The 23091-nt window shown below is 42.1% G+C and overlaps 1 protein-coding gene across 5 annotated transcripts; it reads left to right on the top strand.

The window, feature by feature from the left end:
- The first annotated feature begins 11529 nt into the window (after positions 1-11529).
- Positions 11530-20489, top strand: LOC115168263 (targeting protein for Xklp2). 5 transcript variants are annotated; one of them, XM_029723370.1, is made up of 17 exons: positions 11530-11639; positions 11979-12114; positions 12830-12970; positions 13070-13205; positions 13549-13635; positions 13755-13796; positions 14084-14194; positions 14491-14600; positions 14682-14827; positions 14992-15163; positions 15321-15459; positions 15776-15995; positions 16259-16525; positions 16837-16983; positions 17185-17296; positions 17716-17882; positions 19916-20489. In XM_029723370.1, exons 2-17 carry the CDS (start codon positions 12000-12002, stop codon positions 20024-20026), a joined length of 2223 nt encoding a protein of 740 aa, XP_029579230.1. In that variant the 5' UTR covers positions 11530-11639; positions 11979-11999; the 3' UTR covers positions 20027-20489. The 5 variants fall into 5 exon arrangements, with proteins under 5 accessions (XP_029579230.1, XP_029579229.1, XP_029579228.1 ...); XM_029723369.1 differs by having other exon boundaries at positions 17698-17882; XM_029723368.1 differs by having other exon boundaries at positions 17695-17882.
- Positions 20490-23091: the final 2602 nt, after the last annotated feature.

Raw genomic sequence — 23091 nt, 5'->3', positions numbered from 1 at the left:
ATTATTACTTTCGATGATATTCTGATTTCACCTCTTCAGTTTTTGTTGGAAAGGGTTAATACTGAAGAGAAAAAAAGATCCAATCAGGATTTTTCTTTGCTAGTCTCTGGGGAGATAAATCTAGCTAGCTAACTCAGCCATTGGCTAGGACATCAGAAGCTAGATAATTCTACTGTCACTCATTTTGGAGTGACAGTAGACTCCACCAATCACATTTTGACTTAATGGGTGAGACCATTTTTTCATAAACTTATAGAAACTTCTGCCTTCATGAAGGCCTGACATGCCTGCTCCCGCTCCCGCTCTCCCTCGAGAGCGCCAGGCTGCCCTTCACTACGCACACCTGTCACCATCATTACGCGCAGCAGCCGCTCATTGGACTCACCTGGACTCCTTCCCTTTGTTGATTGCCTCGTCTATAACTTTCTGCTCCCCCATTTGTTCCCTGCGTCTGCATTAATGTCGTTCTGTGTTCATGTCCAGACGCTGTCCTGTTCCATGTCCGTTGTTAATTAAATGTTCACTCCCTGTACTTACTTCTCGTCTACCAGCGTCAAGCCTTACAGAATGCTGACACCACTAAAAGAAGCATCAGGGAGTTTTGTTTTTTGTTTTGGTTGGTGACGTCGGGTCCGGGTGCCGTCAACGAGGGAACCGGGGGTGCCTCAGCTAGCTCACCGGGCTTCCACGCCTTAGCTGGCGGCTCGAGATCTTCTTGCCTCGGTGGGATCGTCGGGCTCCCATGCCTCAGTGGAATCGTCGGGCTTTCACGCCTCAGTTGGATCGTCTGGCTCCCACGCCTCAGCTGGCTCGCCAGGCTCCCATGCCTCTGCCGGTTCGTCGGATTTCTACGCCCCAGCCGGCTTGTACAGCACCCATGCCTCGGACGGCCAGTCAGGCTTGCCCAGGTGGGACGCCGGGGGGGGGGGTACTGTCACGCCTGCTCCCGCTCCCCCTCTCTGGTCCTCGAGGGCACCAGGCTGCCCTTCATTACGCACACCTGTCTACATCATTACGCGCAGAAGCGCTCATTGGACTCACCTGGACTCCTTCCCTTTGTTGATTGCCCCGTCTATAACTGTCTGCTCCCCCGTTTGTTCCCTATGTCTGCATTATTGTCGTTATGTGTTCATGTCCAGACACTGTCCTGTCCTCTTCCATGTCCATTGCTAATTAAATGTTCACTCCCTGTACTTGCTTCTCGTCTACCAGTGTCGATCCTTACAAGGCCAACAGGTCACTGAGCAATAGTGAGCAGCGGTTTTCCCATGGTCTAGCTAGCTAGCTTTTGTTGTCTACTAGTTTGCGGCTGCTGCAGCAGGTGTTATCAAAGAGGATGTGGTTGCTAATTTGTTAGCTTCTCCCTTTTAAAGAATAACTCTCAACAAGAAGTTAAGTTTCAAATTATCATCATCTGGTGAGTGGAACTGTGTTATTTTTATTGCGCATGCTTGCTGTTAGTCATCTCTTTGAAAATAACTTGTGTGTGAAACCTTGTGCATTTAAAGTGGAACTAATAGCATTTTAGCAACATGAAATCTTATTCAAATCTGTTCATATACACCCCCAGGAAGAATATGTATATATTTTCTGACAAGTGACCACTCAGATATGGTCGTTTTCATAAATTATTAGAATGTTTGGTAATTACGTACACTACCGGTCAAACGTTTTAGAGCAGCTACTTATTCAAGGGTTTTTCTTTAGTTTTACTATTCTCTACATTGTAGAAGACATCAAAACTGTGAAATAACAGATATGGAATCATGTAGTAACCAAAAAAGTGTTAAACAAATCTAAATATATTTGAGAATCTTCAAATAGCCATCTTCAAATAGCCCTTTGCCTAGATGACAGCTTTGCACACTATTGGCATTCTCTCAACCAGCTTCATTAGGTAGTCACCAGGAATGCATTTCAATTAACAGGTGTGCCTTGTTAAAAGTAAATTTGTGTCATTTCTTTCCTTAATGCGTTTGAGCCAATCAGTTGTGTTGTGACAAGGTAGGGGTGGTATACAGAAGATAGCCCTATTTGGTAAAATATACCATGTCCATATTATAGCAAGAACAGCTCAAATAAGCAAAGAGAAACAACAGTCCATCATTACTTTAAGACATGAAGGTTAATCAATACGGAAAATTTCAAGAACTTTGAAAGTTTCTTCAAGTGCAGTCGCAAAAACCATCAAGCACTATGATGAAACTGGCTCTCATGAGGACTGCCAAAGGAATGGAAGACCCAGAGTTACCTCTGCTGCAGATGATAAGTTCATTAGAGTTAACAGCCCAAACAAATGCTTCACAGAGTTCAAGTAACAGACACATCTCAAAATCAACTGTTCAGGGGAGACTTTGTGAATCAGGCCTTCATGGTCGAATTGCTGCAAAGACACCCCTACTAAAGGACACCAATAAGAAGAGACTTGCCTGGTTCAAGAAACACGAGCAATGGACATTAGACCGGTGGAAATCTGTCCTTTGGTCTGATTAGTACAAAATTGAGATTTTTGGTTCCAACCGCCGTGTCTGGGTGAGACGCGGTGTAGGTGAACAGATGAGCTCTGCATGTGTATTTCCCACCATAAAGCATGGAGGAGGTGTGGTGGTGTGGGGGTGATTTGCTGGTGACACTGTCTAGGATTTATTTAGAAGTCAAGGCACACTTAACCACCATGGCTATCACAGCATTCTGCAGCAATACGCCATCCCATCTGGTTTGGGCTTAGTGGTACAATCATTTGTTTTTCAACAGGACATATTTTCATGCTAACTGGCTAAAGTTGACTAGCTCGCTAGCTAGCTACTTCCAGACACAAATGAGCGAACACCTCACTGACCATTTTACTCGCCATAGCAGAGCTGGTTAGGCTGTTTACATGTTATCTAGAGCGTTCTTGACTAACTATAACTTTTTTTGCCTATGTTTACTGACACTGGTCATATTCAGCGGGTGTTGCGCGTTCATAAAATCATCAGTAGTTCTGCGCTCTGGCACACTCAGATGAGAGTGCTCTGAAATCGGAGTAGATAGCCAGAGTGAATTTGCGAATACAAGAGATATGCTAACTGGATAACAATCGTTCAAGTTCTTACTAGCTAACCAAATGACACCTGCATCTCTAGATGTGTATAACCAAAGAAAAACAATATGAGGGGGAAAAGTCATTCACTCACCCAGTCCTCCAATGCCATGACATGACATCCTTCTTACAGCTAGCTAGTTAGCTATCTAACTAACGTTAAGCTCTGTGTTTTTAGCTTGCTACATAAATAGATATGCTAGCCTATTAGCGACGTTATGACTGACTTGTGACAAATGCCCTTGCTAGTTTGATTGTATTGACATTCCCAGCCTTAGTTACACTCGTCCATTTTTGTCGAGAATATTGAGTCATTGAAACTGAAACAGATTACCCCCAATGGAGGCAGCAAACAATGTGCCATGCCACCTGTGATTGACAACCTGATAGCAATATTTTTTGGTCTACCAAGAAATGTTTTGGTGAATTATATTAATCAAGCATTGAACTTCATCCATCTATTCTGCCAACAATGCCTTAGTATACGTCGTGGAACGTTGAGTCAAATAGAACCTATTTTTAAAACTTCTTATGAAGTTGGTTTTATAGAATCAATTGGGAATTTGATATGTTTGACTGATATTATGATTGTCTGTTTGTTTCATATCTGCAAAGTGGTTAAAACGCTGTCAGTTCCACTTAAAACTTTAGGTCACCGGTTACTTTGTGTGCTAAACATGAAATGTTTTTGCAATGGGAACTAATAGTTGTACATTTCGATTGGGAAATGCCTAATGTTTTTTTGTATTGTTATGATTGGGACCTACTTGCTTATTATATCCAAGTTTATGGGCAGCTTTTCCTTTAACATGATGCTGTGTGTGACTGCTGTCTTTCCATCGGGCCCAATGCAGTGGTGTAGAGGTGCCTGGAGAAGTGGCTATACTCTAAAGTTCCCAAACGGTCCACCCAGCGAAGGAAAGGCACCCTGTGTGAAAAATCCTATGTTTTTTTATGAGTTTTCCTGTAGATTTTTCTGATTTTCACTGGTAGATATCATAAATTGAATTGACATAAATTATTGTATGGTTGCTCCTTAATTATATATAATATATATTTTTTTTATTATAACTGCATTGTTGGTTAACCTTTCTGGGAAGGGGGTTCCGCTAGCGGAACACCTGGCCTGCAGCCAGTGAAATTGCAGGGCGCCAAATTCCAACAACAGAAATCTCATAATTAAAATTCCTCAAACATACAAGTATTATACACCATTTTAAAGAGAAACTTCTTGTTAATCCAACCACAGTGTCCGATTTCAAAAAGGCTTTACGGCGAAAGCACACCATGCGATTATGTTAGGACAGGCACCTAGCCACAAAAAACCATACAGACATTTTCCAGCCAAGGAGAGGTGTCACAAAAGTCCGAAATAGCGTTAAAATTCATCACTAACCTTTGATGATCTTCATCTGGTGGCACTCCCAGGACTCCATGTTACACAATAAATGTTTGTTTTGTTCGATAAAGTTAATCTTTATGTCCAAAAACCTCCTTTTTGTTTGCGCGTTTAGTTCAGTAATCCATATGCACACAAAGCGCGGGCACAACATCCAGACGAAAGTCTAAAACGTTCAATTAAAGTTTGTAGAAACATGTCAAATGATGTTTCTAGTCAATCCTTGGGGTGTTTTTATCATAAATATTCAATAATGTTTCAACCAGACAATACCGTTTTCATTAGAAATGAAAGGGAACGAACGTCGTGCTCACGGCCATGCGCGATAAACAACTCATGGCTTTCAGCTGAGCCAAATCGATCCAAATCTACTAATTATATGCATATTCCAGCTTCTGGGCCTGGGTAACAGGCAGTTTACTCTGGGCACACTTTTCATCCAAACTTCCCAATGCTACCCCCTATCCCAAAGAGGTTTTAAGGGCTTGTAAGTAATCATTTAACTGTAAGGTCTACACCTGATGTTTTCGGCACATGTGACAAATACAATTTGATTTGTATTGTGTGGGTTGTGGTGTAAGTGAGTGTGTGTGTGTGCAGAGTCCAGTGTGTGTGCATAGAGCCAGTGCAAGAGAATTAGTGCAAAAAAAAGGGTCAATGAAGGTAGTCCAGGTAGCCATTTGATTAGCTGTTTAGCAGTCTTATGGCTTGGAGGTAGAAACTTTTCAGGGTGCTGTTGGTTCCAGACTTGGTGCACTGGTACAGCTTGCCATGCAGAGAGAACAGTCTATGGCTTGGATGGCTGGAGTCAATTTTTAGGGCATTCCTCTGACACCACCTGTTATAGAGGTCCTGGATGGCAGGGAGCTCAGCCCTAGAGATGTACTGGGCTGTACTGTACTCACCACCCTCTGTTGTGCCTTGTGATCAGGTGCCTTGCAGTTGTCGTACCAAGCGGTGATGCAGCCAGTCAAGATGCTCTCTGCAGCTGCAGAACTTTTGTGTGTGAAGTTGGTATGTGATGATTGATCAAGATGATCTTGAGATGAACAGTACTTATGTTCTTCTGACACATTATTTACTTATCCACAGGTACATTTCAGGTCATGATCCAGAAAATGTAGCATTCTCCGGAGGAAGGTGTATTCACTCCAACCACACCCATCTCTGTTTTATTGTATTTTTTTTATTGAACAAAAGCTTGAAATATCCTGCATGCAGACATTAGCATTGTGACATACAGTTGAAGTCCGAAGTTTACATACACCTTAGCCAAATACATTTAAACTCAATTTTTCACAATTCCTGACATTTAATCCTAGTAAAAAAATCCCTGTTAAAGGTCAGTTAGGATCACCACTTCATTTTAAGTATGTGAAATGTCAGAATAATAGTAGAAAGAATGATTTATTTCAGCTTTTATTTCTTTCATCACATTCCCAGTGGGTCAGAAGTTTACATACACTCAATTAGTATTTGGTAGCATTGCCTTTAAATTGTTTAACTTGGGTCAAACGTTTTGGGTAGCCTTCCACAAGCTTCCCACAATAAGTAGGGTGAATTGTGGCCCATTCCTCCTGACAGAGCTGGTGTAACTGAGTCAGGCCTGTAGGCTTCCTTGCTCGCACACGCTTTTTCAGTTCTGCCCACAAATTTTCTATAGGATTTAGGTCAGGGCTTTGTGATGGCCACTCCAATACCTTGACTTTGTTGTCCTTAAGCCATTTTGCCACAACTTTGGAAGTATGCTTGGGGTCATTGTCCATTTGGAAGACCCATTTGCGACCAAACTTTAAATTCCTGACTGATGCCTTGAGATGTTGCTTCAATATATCCACATAATTTTCCTCCCTCATGATGCCATCTATTTTGTGAAGTGCACCAGTCCCTCCTGCAGCAAAGCACCCCCACAACATGATGCTGCCACCCCCGTGCTTCACGGATGGGATGGTGTTCTTCAGCTTGAAAGCCTCCCCCTTTTTCCTCCAAACATAACAACGGTCATTATGGCCAAACAGTCCTATTTTTGTTTCGTCAGACCAGAGGACATTTCTCTAAAAAGTACGATCTTTGTCCCCATGTGCAGTTGCAAACCATAGTCTGGCTTTTTTATGGCGGTTTTGGTGCAGTGGCTTCTTCCTTGCTGAGCAGCCTTTCAGGTTATGTCGATATAGGACTCGTTTTACTGTGGATATAGACACTTTCGTACCTGTTTCCTCCAGCATCTTCACAAGGTCCTTTGCTGTTGTTCGGGGATTGATTTGTACTTTTCGCACCAGAGTACGTTCATCTCTAGGAGACAGAACGCGTCTCCTTCCTGAGCTGTATGACGGCTGTGTGGTACCATGGTGTCAATACTTGCGTACTATTGTTTGTACAGATGAACGTGGTACCTTCAGGCGTTTGGAAATTGCTCCCAAGGATTAACCAGACTTGTGGAGGTCTACAATTATTTTTCTGAGGTCTTGGCTGATTTCTTTTGATTTTCCCATGATGTCAAGCAAAGAGACACTGAGTTTGCAGGTAGGCCTTGAAATACATCCACAGGTACACCTCCAATTGACTCAAATTATGTCAATTAGCCTATCAGAAGCTTCTAAAGCCATGACATCATTCCTGGACTTTTCCAAGCTGTTTAAAGGCACAGTCAACTTAGTGTATGTAAACTTCTGACCCACTGGAATTGTGATACAGTGAATTATAAGTGAAATAATCTGTCTGTAAACAATTGTTGGAAAAATGACTTGTGTCATGCGCGAAGTAGATATCCTAACCGACTTGCCAAAACTATAGTTTGTTAATAACAAGACATTTGTGGAGTGGTTGTAAAACGAGTTTTAATGACACCAACCTAAGTGTATGTAAACTTCCGACTTCAACTGTACATATCATATTTGTTTTCATCTAATTTCTTTCTACTGTATTATTGTTTATTATGATTAATGAATTTAGTATTGTCACAAGCATTGCACATGAATCATATTATTTTGTCTTTATATCTGAAAAATATTATTTGCACTGAGTGTTTATTATTGTACATAGCCCATCTATAATTTAGCCCAAACTACTACCTCTTCCCCTACTGTATTTATTTATTTTATTTATTTTGCTCCTTTGCACCATATTATTTATATTTTAACTTTGAACTTTCTTCAAACTACAAATCTACCATTCCAGTGTTTTTCTTGCTATACTTTATTTACTTTGCCACCATGGCATTTTTTTGCCTTTACCTCCCTTATCTCACATCATTTGCTCACATTGTATATAGTCTTATTTTTTTTCTACTGCATCATTGATTGTATGTTGTTTTACTCCATGTGTAACTCTGTGTTGTTGTATGTTGTCGAACTGCTTTGCTTTATCTTGGCCAGGTCGCAATTGTAAATGAGAACTTGTTCTCAACTTGCCTACCTGGTTAAATAAAGGTGAAATAAATCAAAAATAAATAAAAAGACCCAAGTCTATTTTGCCTTTGTATCCATATAATTTGTTATAGTTAGGCCATCGGCCTAAATAAGTAGGCCTAACTTGCAAAAATAGATACTTGTTTCCCACTTCATGAATATTAGGCATACAGGGCATGCTTCTGTGCAAATGCACATGTATTATCTGCAGTTGATTGAATCCTGGATTGAATAATAACAAAATGAAGACGTGTTTTTAGAAATCTTTGCTAATTTATTGAAAATGAAATACAGAAATATGAATATCATACTTACATAAGTATTCACACCCCTGAGTCAATACTTTGGCAGCGATTACAGCCGTGAGTCTTTTCTGGGGTCAGTCTCTAAGAGCTTTCCACACCTTGACTGGGAAACACTTGCCTGTTATTATTTTTTAAATTCTTCAAGCACTGTCAAATTGGTTGTTGATCATTGTTAGACAACCATTTTCAGGTCTTGACATAGATTTTCAAGTAGATTTAAGTCAAAACTGTAACTCAGCCACTCAGGAACATTTACTGTCTTCTTGGTAAGCAACTCCAGTGTAGATTTGGCCTTGTGTTTTATGTTATTGTCCTGCTGAAAAGTGCATTTTCCTCTAGGATTTAGCCTTTGCGTAGCTCCATTCCGTTTATTTTTTATCCTGAAAAACTCCCCAGTCCTTAACAATTACAAGCATAACCATGACATGATGAAGCCACCACAATGCTTGAAAATATGGAGAGGTACTCAGTAATGAGTTTTATTGGATTTGCCTCAAACATTCCACTTTGTGTTCAGAACAAAAAGTGAATTGCTTTGCCGCATTTCTTTTGCAGTATTAGTTTAGTGTCTGTTTTGGAATATTTGTATTCTGTACAGGCTTCCTTCTTTTCACTCTGTCAATTAGGTTAGTATTGTTGAGTAACTACAATGTTGTTGATCCATCCTCAGTTTTCTTATATCACAGCCATTAAACTCTGTAACTGTTTTAAAGTCACCATTGGCCTCATGGAGAAATCCCTGAGCGGTTTCCTTCCTCTCCGGCAACTGAGTTAGTAAGGACGCCTGTATCTTTGTAATGACTGTGTGAATTGATACACCATTCAAAGTGTAATTATTAACTTCACCATGCTTAAAGGAATATTCAATGTTCGATTTTTTTTATTTGACCCATCTACCAATAGGTGCCCTTTGCGAGGCATTGGAAAACCTCCCTGGTCTTTGTGGTTAAATCTGTGTTTGAAATACAGTGCTCGACTGGGGGACCTTACAGATCATTGTATGTGTGGGGTACAAAGATAAGGTAGTCATTCAAAAACCATGTTGAACACTATTATTGCACACAGAGTTAGTCAAATCAAATCAAATGTTATTAGTCACATGCGCCGAATACAACAGGTGTTGACCTTACAGTGAAATGCTTACTTACAAGCCCCTAACCAACAGTGCAGTTTCACAAAATATGGATAAGAATGAGATAAAAGTAACAACTAATTAAAGAGCAGCAGTAAAAAATAACAATATATACAGGGTGGTGCCGGTACAGAGTAAATGTGCGAGGGTACCGGTTAGTTGACCGGTTAGTTGAGGTAGTATGTACATGTAGGTAGAGTTATTAAAATGACTAGATGCATAGATGACAACAGAGAATGGCAGTGGTGTGGGGGGGGGAGGCAATGCAAATAGTCTGGGTAGCCATTTGACTAGATGTTCAGGAGTCTTATGGCTTGTGGGTAGAAGCTGTTTAGAAGCCTCTTGGACCTAGACTCGGCGCTCCGGTACCACTTGCCATGCGGTAGCAGAGAGAACAGGCTGTGACTAGGGTGGTTGGAGTCTTTGACAATTTTTAGGGCCTTCCTCTGACACCTCCTGGTATAGAGGTCTTGGATGGCAGGAAGCTTGGCCCCAGTGATGTACTGGGCAGTTCGCACTACCCTCTGTAGAGCCTTGCAGTCGGAGGCTGAGCAGTTGCCATACCAGGCAGTGATGCAACCAGTCAGGATGCTCTCGATGGTGCCGCAGTAGAACCTTTTGAGGATCTGAGGACCCAGGCCAAATATTTTCAGTCTCCTGAGGGGGAATAGGTTTTGTTGTGCCCGCTTCACGACTGTCTTGGTGTGCTTGGACCATGTTAGTTTGTTGGTGATGTGGACACCAAGGAACTTGAAGCTCTCAACCTGCTCCACTGCAGCCCCGTCGATGAGAATGTGGGCATGCTTATTATGTGACTTGTTAATCACATTTTTACTCCGGAACTTAATTAGGCTTGCCATAACAAAGGGGTTGAATAGTCATTTTTAAACCTCCAATATGTAACTTTTTGGGAGACCTGACAAAATTCACATAGAAATGTGATTTATAGATATGTCATTCTCATTGAAAGCAAGTCTAAGGAATGGTAGATTTGTTCTATGCATGCAATTTCTATGCTTGCCTGTTTTAAGTTTCATTTTTGCATCTTTTACTTTCGAGTTTTGTACACTAGCTTCAAACAGTTTGAAAATACAATATTTTTGGTTATGGAAAAGATATTTCACAGCGGTTTAGACAGTGATTCTCTACACTATACTTGCTTGTTTTGTCACATAAACTGAAATTAGGCAAACTATACTAATTTTAGCAATCAGGAAATGGCAGAGAGATTTCTACATAGTGAATCTTTAATTGGGTAGCTGCTTTTTTAGGGCAATGACTGTGATATGTGGTTGTCATGCCTACATTAGTTGACTGTAAATCGCTCTCAGGTTTGGGTAGGTTACTTTCTAATAGTTACTTTCTTATAGTTACCTGTCCAAAATTGTCAACAGTAATGTAATTTTTGGTTTATCCAAACTCAGTAACATAATCCTATTATTTTCAGTTACATTTGGATTACATTTCCCATGAGGAATTAGAAAAAGACAAAAATAATCCATCAAATGCATTTGGTGTGTGATCATAGTGGTCTCTGACTTGTGGTCAGACATGCTCAGGTGGAACATATTTACTTGAGCCTATTTTCAGTGCTGAATTGAATGTCATAGACAAAACAGAAAGGTGTCATAATGTTTTTCTTCTTTTTTACAAACATCCTTTCTGAATTTAAAAGTAATCCAATAAGTAATAATCTACTTTTTCAAAAGTATCTGTAATCTGATTACAATATTTGTGCTAACATTACAGTATTTTTTTTAATCAGATGTAGAGGTTATTCCCCAACTCTGGTCACTCTCTGGATAAGAGCGTCTACTAAATGAGCAAAATATAACTAAATGAAAAATAACAGAATGTGGGCAGAGATTGTTGGTTTTAAAGTTTGGGGTGGCAGGTAGCCGAGTGGTTAAAGCAACCGAAAGTTTGCAAGATCGAATCCCCGAGCTGACAAGGTAAAAATCAGTCGTTCTGCCCTTGAACAAGGCAGTTTACCCACCGTTCCTATGCCGTCATTGAAAATAAGAATTTGTTCTTAATTAACTGACTTTCCTAGTTAAATAAAGGTTAAATAAATCAAAAAAAGTTACAGAAACTCCTCACGTGACAGGAAATGTAACTTGAGTATTTCGTAACGTAGACAATCGTGAGCCAATGGAAAACCGATTGATCTGGACGAGGCTGTTGATTGGCTGGTTCAAATGGCGAGAAACTTTAAACGGTTTCGCCAAACCTCATTCGTTATTTTGCGCTCGCAACACTGCAGTTAAGCTTACGGCTCACGCGATTTCTATTACGTGTTGGTTGTGTTTAAGAGGTACGTTATAATATTTTGTATTTTAATGGACATCTCTTCTGTATATAATTTACCCAGAGAATTTTGATCAACAGTAAACTTACAATAGCTAGCTAACGTTACCTGGTCGACGAATGCTAGCTAACGTTGCTTGTTTTTTCACGAACTTGTTGCGTAGTTAACTTCAATACACAATTTCTGGTATTAATTTGGATTTTATATAGCTCTCGCGTGTTTGCTGTAATAACGCATATTTTGTTGCTACGCAGTTAAATGTGTTGTGAATGAATAACCTTAGCTAACTAACTCCGCTAGCCCCATTTCAACAACTCTCATCATGCATCTAATCTGCTTGTTTAGGGGGCGACAATAGGTGCGGCGATGGATGCTGAGATGGCGCAGAGTGAAATCACTAGTCACTACGAATTCGATGCACCGTCACATGTCATTGATTTCCAAGCATTGGATACGGAGGACAACGCAGATATTTGGTTTGGTAAGATGGGTTGCTAACTATGTTTGCGTGCTTGTGAACAATATTTTGAATGTCATTGAATTCTGTGTGAGGCTTACGTAAGGGCATAAATGATAGTTTGGATCAGGAACGTTTCTTCTAACGACTTCAAGTCAATGTTGAATACAATTATATTTTAACTTTACCAGTTTTCCGTGTGTTTGGTCCTTTTGCAGGTAGGAATGAGACAATATCCATCTACAGGAAAATATAATTACATCAACTTTTCAAGTGCCAGAAATCTGAACGCACTTGAAGCACGTGCACAAGATTAAAATGCATGCAGGAGACTCATTCATAGGTGTAGAGCTCCTGCACATGCTTCAGGTGATAGAAGTCTTAATGCCCTACCAGGCTCTGAAAAGTGTATGTAATTACACTTTTTGGTGGAAATATGGCCTCACAATCCTACCTGCAGAAGGACCAACTGCAAGGACTTTGGTCAATTAAGTTAAAACCATTTTATCCAACATACTGGCTTTTAGAGGTCTTGACAGGGAACTTTAGCTGACTGAATGCAATTCAACTTCAGGTCTCCAGGCTAGTAAGAATAGTGCTTCTTAGGATGAATGCATCTATTTCAATGTTTGTCAGCATGCTCCAATGGGGGCCTGACTACATGCTTTTGAAGTGGCAGCTAACTTGCCAAGTTCTTGAATTCCCACAATGTATTCCTGAATCATTTGATGCTCTGCAGACCAATGTGCTTGCCAGGATGAGAGACTGTTTGGCCATCTTGCCACCCCGAACAGAAACAACATACCATTTGGTGCGACCCCCAAAGCAGACTTGCCCAGGGCAATTGTATCTCCCAGGGTGAAAGAGAACTCCGACTCGGGTTGGTACTTTAAACAGTTGTGACTGTATCTGGCCTAGATAAATCACAAGTTTGACTGACCATTGTGTAATGTGCTAATTATTAATGTTTCCACAATAGAAGCCCCAAGCACATCCTCAGTACCCACCACAGCAGATGCCCCGAGCACGTCCTCCAACATTGTCACATCCTGGGGAAATAGGCCAGCACCGGTAGTTGCCCCGCCAAAGAAGGGACCGTCTGCCCGGCCACGCAGGTATTTTGTTTCTAGAACACTCGGCTAACATCTTGAGAGTTCTGTGAGGCTCTACATTGGTAAAGTTGAGTTTTCACAAACCCACAGATCATTTATTGCAGCTTTCGTCCTGCTACATTCATGGGTGTTCATAATATGTTTATTGAGAAGGTTAAAAGGAAAGATCACAAGGATAAAAAGGTTTGCTCTAAAGTATTGTTTCTGTTCCAAAACAAGCTTCTGCCTGCTTAGCTGTAGACCAGTCCAGGAGTAAATGAAGTTCCAGTTGTATTTGACCTATCTAGTCAGCATTAGACCAACCAACTGTATGCTTCCAAGTGGCAATCCTGTTTCTTCACTGAAGGGTGTCAAAACGCAAAGATGCAGCCAGCAATGAGGAAGGACAGCACACAGCCCCTGAAGCCACACCACCTGCTAAGAAGCTGAGGAGGTCTGTAAACATTTGCACTATCCTGCCACCTGTCTATTATCATGAGCAGCTTTGTGCCTAGGATGATTAAATCCAGCCCTGGACGCAATCATGGTAGTCATCAGTTTAACCGTTTACAGCTCAAACCCAACTGCTGTAAGAACCTTTCGCCCACGTCGAAGGTAAACAACTGGAGGGTCTTCCCCCTTCCCACCATGGTGAAAATGTTTAGAGGGGGCTATTTTAGCATGGTCAAACTCTTCATTTTTGGGATTGGAATTATAAACAAACATTGGCTGTTGGTCAATAGTGACTGTGCCAATGCATTACTTTTTCACATGCGGATATAGTTTTGTCACCGTTGCATGGCATACGCTTTTAGTGTAAGGACTGATGTTTAATAATTAACCTTGACCAATTGTCTTGTGGAGAAAAGTAACCAGACTGTCTTGGTTTGTCTGTTTCCCAGGAGCTTATCACTACCCCCCAGACGCAGTGTTAGTGTCCGTACTAGCGTGCGACTCAACCTCAGAGCAGCCAACCAGGCCCGGCCCGCTGCAGCAGCCGCGAGCACCACACAGTAAGGCATTCTATCACTAATGGATTCAGCAATTGGTCAAGGAGGCATCATGACCTGATATTGGTGCCGACAAGCCTGTCATTCCTTTCGTTCATGACTACGTTAAGGAATTTGAGTGTTTACATTTCCCTAGAAACATCTAACAGTGTTATAGCCCTAGCAGTAACACCTTATGCAACTAACCAAGTGTTTGCACATGGCTAGGACAAAAGCCCCACAACCAGTGGTTCTCTAGGACCAGGATTGTAGAACACTGCCTTTGAAGGTTAAAATCCTTAGATTGTGTGTTCACCCAGGCATAAGAGCTCTGAGCAGCAGGAGATGGTGCACATCAAGACTCTTCAGAAGGAGGTGGCTGATAAGCTGAAGAGGAATGAGGCCAGCTACAGGGCTGCCTTGGCAGGCAGTAAGTACCCCCTCCTTTCTTCCTACGAGTGTAGCGTTGCAAGTCTTCATGGCTTAAGAGGGATTTCATCTTGTCACTCAGGTCAGCTCCCTAAGAAGCTGGCTCTGGCCACCACCGTACCCAAAGAGTTCAACTTCAGCACAGATGGACGTGTCAAGGCGGGCACTGCATCAACCCACAGGGAGGTGGACTTCACTGCTCAGCTCCGCAAGCACCCGTCCTCCCCCGTAAGTAGCTAGCTTTCTGTTTGGCCACATCCCTGCTATGGCAGTTAAAAGGATAGTTCACACAAACAAATATGATTTTCCACTTACCTACATTGTCAATTCACCAGACATATTTTTGATTCTTTGTTTCTTTTAATTAATCTCCTGAATTATTTCCTTCTCAGGCCAAGGTGCCAAAGGGTGCCACTGTTCCCAAGCCCTTCAACCTGTCCACTGGCAGCAAAAGGAAGGTGGCAGACCCTGTCCCTTTCATGCCCATGGCCCAACAGATCGCGCTCTTCCAGAAACGGACTCCGACCCGCTACCACCTTCGTAGTCGACAGAGCCAGGAGAGGGGTGCGTATGTTAGCTTTGGCTCTGTTGTACATTACAGATGATGGCTGGCAGTCACAGCATACCCTGGGATGTGCTCACTATGCATGGCTGGGATTCATGAGAAGTGTGACGTTGGGGGGGGGTGGCAGCAAATTACAATATGATAACATTCCTTCAGGCCCGTCACCTGTGAAGAGTGAGCAGCTTAAGATCACCCACCCTCACACCCCTCAGCTGATGACCCGACAGAGGAGCCGTCCCACGGTGGTCAAGAGCAGCGCTGAGCTTGAGGACGAGGAGCTCCAGAAACTCCAACAGTAAATCCACACTTATGGCTTCTTCACGCTCTAGCCTTCTACCCTCTGCATAGTAGTTATTAGACTGGGTTACTTTTACCTGTGTACTCCCAATGATACTTGAACAAAGCCAAAATGTTTACTGTTGCTCCAGCTCATCCATAGTCCAACAACCTTCAGCCTTGAGGCCTGTTCAGAAGGACAGAACTTTCAGATAGTAATACATTGTGTAGAACCGATATGATTGTTCAACTAGGGAATTGTCTCTACTTATTCTATTGCTATTTGCAATGAACACATTCAATAAATTAATCCACCCCTGTCCTGTATATTCCAGGTTTAAGTTCAAGGCCCTGGAGCTGAACAGGAAGATCCTGGAGGGGGCACTGAACCCCAAGAAGCCCACTGTGAAGAAGTCCACGCACCCAGAGGTATTCCATATGCATATGGACAAGAGACTTGCGGAGCGGCAAGCCAGCAAGAAGCCAGATGAGCCTGAGGAGCAGCACACCTTCCACTCCCGACCGCTGCCTGTTAGGATCCTGGAGGAGGTGGTGGTGAGTGCTACACGACCAACTTGTTTTTACTGGATTGTCATGAATTTTTACATCGGATTGGTTATACAGTTTTTCCACGTCTGCTCCTTAAGCAAAAGATAACAGAAGATGGGCACCCAGGCTAGTAGTATGCGGCTTTCAGATTATTATAATAATTTTTTTACCTCCATACCTTCTATTCAAAGCATTCTAGCACTGGTATAACACTGACTCTAAGGTGTGATGGCTCTGTTAATGGTCTACCCACACCTTTTGGTTCACAGGGTGTCCCTGAAAAGAAGGTGCAGTGTCCCACTGTTCCAGAGTCCCCTGCATGGGCCCTGAAGAGGATGCGCATGGACAGAAAAGTGGAGGAGGTGAAACCCCCAGCCCCGCTCAAGGCCCACGCTGTGCCCCACTTTGGCCTGCCCTTTCTGCCTAAGCTCCAGGACAAGACCCAGGTGGAGGTGTGCCCCTTCTCCTTTGAAGAGCGGGAGCGTGAGAGGCAGGTGCTGAAAGAGAAGAGGCTGGAGGAGCTGAGGCACGAAGAGGTAGCCCCATTAACTGCCTTAAAATAGTTTTCTCGTATCATTTGCCTTACATTCTATCAATATGGGTAGACCTGATGAATGATGCCACTAATGGCATTACAGATGCAGTTGCCTGTCATTCGATGTCGGCGAGAGGTTTTATTTTTGCATGCTTTGTAAGACTTATGACTCAACATTTTTTGGGGGGGGGATAAAGAATGATAGCCTTTTGCTGCAAGTTGTAGCGCTAGGAAATGTCCTAACTAAATGTTGGTCTGACAATATAGCCTAAGTGGTTGTCTGTTAATTATTTTATGTTCTTAACCCCTCAGGTGCCAACTTTCAAGGCCCAGCCACTGCCAGATTTCCATGCAGTGGTCCTGCCAGAGAAGAAGGTGGCTGAGCCCACAAAGCCTGAGCCCTTCAAGCTCCTCCTCGACGAGCGGGGAGCCGCCAAGAATGACCGCTGGGAGCAGATGGTAAGACAAACCTCTATTGAATTCATGCCCTTCTGTCTGAAACGTCATGCTATTGCTTTCATACTTTGACCCTATACAGTACAAGGAATAACTAATTGATTGATTCTGGCACCAGTGTGTCAGTCTTCATGCATGTTTACAACAAATGGTACAAAATCATATTCCCTGCCCCATACAGTATTTCCTCCGTTTTGTTCTCAGATGAAGGAGGAACAGAAGCACCAGGCGGAGGCAGCCACCTTCAAAGCTCGACCAAACACGGCAATTCACAAAGAGCCGTTCATGCCCAAGAAAGACAACCGCTCAGTCCTGGGTACGTATGACCACAACTGCCTCGCTTACCTCTGCTTTCTGCACTGGTGGCCATGGACAACCCTGCTCCTGAACCTGTTAGACTTCATTCAACTTCTGAAATGTTTCCACCATTTTATATAAGGGATTCGAAAATTTTGTCACACAGCAGTTCTGTTGGATCATTACCCATCTCCAGGGGAAGAATGTATCAGTCGAACTGGAGCAGGGTTGCCTACTCCTTTACATGGGCTTTGTTTGGGAAACACTGAGCTTGGCTTCTGCACCCCTAACCCTTTTTGCTTCCCACATTTTACTTTCCAATTTTCCTCCCACCTTTTGAACACCTCACCACCCAAACCCTTTTCACCCCCACCCTCTTCCTTCTCTTCCAACCCCTTTTCCTTGGCACTTTTTTAGAAGACATTAATAATTCCGTAGTTCCAGAGGTCTTCCAGCTAGCCACAGAGCGCCGCGCCAAGGAGCGGCTGGAGTTTGAGCAGGCGTTGAGTGAAAAGGAGGCGCTGAGGGCTCGTGTGGATGAGGCGCAGCGGATGGAGCTGGAGGAGTGCGAGAAGGAGAAAATGGCCAGACTACGCCAAGAGCAGGTAACTACGCAAACCTTAGACCTTAAACATTTCAATTTAATTAGGCAAGTCCGTTAACCTTTTGGGGCTATTTGGGACGCTAGCGTGCCACCCGTGGCGCACCCTATCAACAGCAGGTGCATTTCAAGAGCGGCAAATTTGAAACCAAATAAATGTCAAAATTCAAATTTTTCAAACATACAACTATATTACACCCTTTGAAAGATAAACATCTCCTTAATCTAACCACGTTGTCCGATTTCAAAAATGTTTTATGGCGAAAGCATAAAGTTAGGTTATGTTAGGAGAGTACATTGACAATAGCTGTGTGTAATGTATTGTCAATTCAAAGACAGGCGTCACCAAAACCATAAAATCAGATAAAATTATGCACTAACCTTTTACAATCTCCATCAGATGACACTCCTAGGACATTGTTAGACAATGCATGCATTTTTAGTTCTATCAAGTTCATATTTATATCAAGTTCATATTTATATCCAAAAACAGCGTTTTACTATGGCGTTGATGTTCAGGAAATCATTTCCCTCTAATAACCGGCAGTCAAGTCAACACAACAAAATAAATAATTAATATTAGAAAACATTGGTAAAATATTATATTGTCATTCAAAGAATTATAGATTTACATCTCTTGAACGCAATCGACTTGCCAGATTTAAAAATAACCTTACTGGGAAATCACACTTTGCAATAATCTGAGCACTGCGCCCAGAAAAATATGCTTTGCGATACAGACTAACCGCCATGTTGGAGAGATCGAAAATACTATGTAAATAATCCATTACCTTTGATTCTCTTCATCAGATGTCACTTCCAGGAATCCCAGGTCCATAACGAATGTAGTTTTGTTCAAAAAAGCTCATTTATGTCCAAAAAGCTCCGTGTTGTTAGCACATGATCTAAGCCAGCTGGACTTTACTTCATGAACGAGCAGAAAAAATATATTTACATTCGTTCAAACATGTCAAACGTTGTATAGCATAAATCATTAGTGCCTTTTTTTAACCAGAACATGAATAAAATTCAAGACTGACGATTGGGTTTTCTTTTAAAACTTATTGGAATGAGAGTACCCAACATGAACTCGCGCGCCAGGTGTCTAATGGGCCATCACCGTTCCAAGGCTCTTGTTCGGTCAGATATCACAGTATAAGACTCAAAACACTTTGTAAAGGCTGGTGACATCTAGTGGAAGCAATAGGAAGTGCCAAAACATTCATCAGCCCCTGTGTTTTTCAATGGCATAGGCTTAAAGGCAATTCAACACATCAGGTATCCACTTCCTGTCAGAATCTGTCTCAGGGTTTTGCCTGCCAAATGAGTTCTGTTATACTCAGACACCATTCAAACAGTTTTAGAAACTTTAGGGTCTTTTCTATCCATATATAATAAGTATATGCATATTCTAGTTACTGGGTAGGATTAGTAACCAGATTAAATCGGGTACATTTTTTTTATCCAGCCGTGAAAATACTGCCCCCTAGCCCCAACAGGTTAAGAACAAATTCTTATTTTCAATGATGGCCTAGGAACAGTGGGTTAACTGCCTTGTTCAGGGGCAGAATGACAGATTTTTATCTTGTCAGTTCGGGGATGTGATCTTGCAACCTTCCGGTTACTAGTCCAACTTACAATAAAATGGCTAATGTGAAACAAACATAAGGGGAAAATTGTTGCAGTGTGGTAGCACTTAGTGTCCATAGACCATTATGAACCATTTTCTCAACATGAGGTGCTGGCTTTTGTTCCAGCACACACACTCCTGGGTATTATTCCTTGGGTATAATCTAGGAGGGATTATCTGAACTTCATGAAATATTTCTGTTACTAAATGTTTACCCTAATTAAGACATGTCTGCTCCACCACCAACACCTGATACTACTAATTACTTGCCCTTTAGGCCCTTTGATTTTAGTTGAATTAGGTGTTAATGTTTGAATTGTTGGAACAGAAGCCCTGCTTGGACCTTGGTGTAAACGGGTGCGTGGGTGTTTTGAACTGCATCTTAATGTCCTCTCTCTGTCCCTCAGGTCCACAAAGCCCAGCCCATCAGACGCTACAAACTGCTGGAGCTGAAGAAGAGCGACGTCACACTCACTGTGCCCCAGTCCCCAAATTTTTCTGACCGTTTCCGCATGTGATGGCTGAGGGAAAGGTTTTGTCTGTGTATATATCCCTTGCCATTTTAGTTGCCAGGCATGCATTTCCCAACCTCAAACTACACATTTCTATGTGACATGGCCACGTAACTCTACACGAGGCATTTCTTGCGCAATGTAAAATACATGCGTTGTAATCTTCTTGATTATTTGCTTGCTTTTGGAGAACCACCTGCAACTGAACATAATACTTTTGTGCTCAACTCGGAAGTAATGTATCGTAAATAACAGGTTAGTTGGAAAATATGCTTCTGACCCCTTTCTACTAGCCAAAGTAAGGCTATTATGGGACAATTCACAAACCTGAGTAACTACTTCTAATCCTAACTTCTCATTCCCATCTTAATTGTAAATGACCTGTACTTTTTGTTTGATCTGATTTACTGTCTGATTTCAATTATGTATAATAAAGCTTTCACTTTTAATGTAGTAAAGATTTAGTTCATACATCAGAATTGACATCATTACTATCTTTTGAAGTAATATCTGCATACTGAACAAGATTTTTTAAAGCAACAATTTAATAGATTTTTTTTTTTTTAACTTAGTTACAGTTCATGAGCAAATCAGTCAGGTGAAATGTATTCACTAGGCCCTAATCTATGGATTTCACATGACTGGGAATACAGATATGCATCTGGTCACAGATACAGTGCATTAAAAGAAATGGGCCTCAGGATCTTGTCACGGTATTCTTGTGCGTTGACTTCGCCATTGATATTACAATTGTGGCTGTAGCTTATGCCTGCCCATGCCATAGCCCTACCGCCACCATTGGCCACTGTCCCCAAGGATGATGTCAGCAAACCGCTTGCCCACATGATGCCATAGACGTGATCTGCGGTTGAGGCCGGTTGGACGTACAGCCAACTTCTCTAAAATGACGGTGACTTATGGAAGATAAATGATAATTCAATTGGCAGTGGATCTGGTGTCCATTCCTGCAGTCAGTATGCCAATTTGTATTCTTACAAAAGCAGATGTCTGGAATTGTGTTGTGGCAGCTGCAGACATGTCATAAACAACAGATACCATTAATAAGAAGGGGCTAGATGCATCTTACAGGGTGAGTTACCAAGTGGCTAGGACAGGCAAGCCCCATACTATTGTGGAGGACTTCATTCTTCCTGCTGCTCTGGATATGGCTGGGGGAAAGGCCAAGAACTACACAGTGCCTTCATCAAACTTGTTTCATGACGCTTCAGTGACATGGCAGGAGATGCTTTGAAACGATTACTGCTTCGCATACAAGCCAATTAATTATATGCGTTACAGCTGGATGAGTAAACGGACGTGGCCTGCCTGGCACAGCCCCTGGTATATCTCTTATGTTTATGGGGGGTCAATTAACCCTTGTATAGTCTAAACATTGTCCAAAGGGTCAAAAATGACCTGCCTTCACTAAACCCCTAAAATAAAGCAGCTTAATTGAATTTTAAACCCCGAATCTAATTTGCATGAAACAACCTGTCATTCATCAAACTTTGTGAATATCTGGGTTTAATCAGTGGACACCACTCGTTTTTATTACAACACACCTGTCATTTCTTTACTAAAGTAGATTATTATTATTGCTAAAGGTACTGCATAGGTGTAAACATTTTATGTAAGAGATAGCACTTGTATAGCCTAAGAAAGTAGCAGATGTGCAGAAAGTCATTTTGAAAGCATTTTATTGAAGGGAAACAGTCTTGAACTTTTTTGCCAACATAGTGATAAATTCTTATATACTGTACAATGAGGAATTCAACTACAAAATACTAGTCTTCCATTTTTCTTACCATTGCCCCCACCCACAAGCTGTATGAACAATAAGAATAAAATAAGGTAATATATACAAAACAAAAATGTGAAGAACCTAATTCATTCAACTCTAATTAGCACATGTAGGACAGTATGTAAGTGTGTGTGCATGGACTTTACAGATGTATTTCTGCAGCACATAGTATTTGTTTTACAGTCCTTTGGGGGGCAGAATTGGCGTCTCCTCTTGCCTGCCCCAGCTGCAGCCTCAGGTGGACCAGGACAAGATTCAGCCCCCTGAACAGTTTTCACAAGCGCTGCAGAGGCTGCTGTGTGTGGGAGGCGCTGCCTTCTTTGAATGTGTGGGGTTACAAGTGCCTTTCCCAGCTGCTCCAGGAACACCCTCTTGTTCCGCTTATCAGGCATCCAGGTAGGGTTGATCTTGTTCCATAGCACGAAGGCATTGTATGAGGACACATCAATGTTGTTATGGAAGTTGACCAAGTTCCAATCACCTTGTCCAGGTTGTCCACGCCTCCGTTATTGTGGTTGTAGTCCAGGATGATGGCTGGCTTCCTGTCCTCACGATCACTGATCTCAGCCGTTTTGTGCAGTGTGCTAAGGAAGACCACATTCTTGTTCCTCTTTGGGAGGTAAGAAACTGGAGTGGTGGGGGTGAAGGCAAACTTTGATGAGAAGGTCTTTCCCCCTTGTTATGAAGAGTGAAGGGGGGAGCTCAGGCTTGTTCTTTCTAACTGTACCAACCATGGTGATCTTTCTCTTCAGGAGCTGCTGGCTGAGTTCAAAAGAGGTGAATAAATTGTCACACGTGACATTGTGCCCCCTCAGTCCATCTGTCACATCAAGCACAACCTGCATCCACTGGTTCTTCTCTGGGCCTCCACTGGTCGGCTTCCCTGTGTAGACTTGCATCTTCCAAGCGTAGCTGGATTGTGCGTCACAGGCCACCCATATCTTGATGCCATACTTTGCTGGCTTGCTGGGCATATACTGCTGGAAAGGACAGTGACCTTTTGACAAAAGAGATTACTATCAGTAAGTAGTATCAGTGTCACAGAAAACAATCACATAAATCAATAATATTACAGGAATACATAATACAATTAACAGTGAAAATCACTTACACTACAGATATAAAAATGTACCTCTGAATGGAACCAGTTGCTCATCCACTGTTTCTTCAGGCCCAGGGTTGTAGAGGTATGGCAGACGCTCCACCCACTTCTCCCAGACCTCTCTTGTGGCTGCCAGTTTATCTCTCACACGTCTTGCAGGTCTTGTCT

This window comes from Salmo trutta, chromosome 30, assembly GCF_901001165.1.
Source record: "Salmo trutta chromosome 30, fSalTru1.1, whole genome shotgun sequence".
Lineage (NCBI taxonomy): Eukaryota > Metazoa > Chordata > Actinopteri > Salmoniformes > Salmonidae > Salmo > Salmo trutta.
Note: the sequence above shows the minus strand (reverse complement) of the source record. Positions and strands in the feature narration are given on the sequence as shown.

Coding starts and splice junctions, on each gene's coding strand:
- LOC115168263 (XM_029723368.1), top strand. CDS start 12,000: ATGGATGCTGAGATGGCGCAGAGTGAAATCACTAGTCACTACGAATTC. Junction 14,601..14,681: donor CAGGGCTGCCTTGGCAGGCA/GTAAGTACCCCC, acceptor CTTGTCACTCAG/GTCAGCTCCCTAAGAAGCTG. Junction 15,460..15,775: donor GAGCTCCAGAAACTCCAACA/GTAAATCCACAC, acceptor TGTATATTCCAG/GTTTAAGTTCAAGGCCCTGG.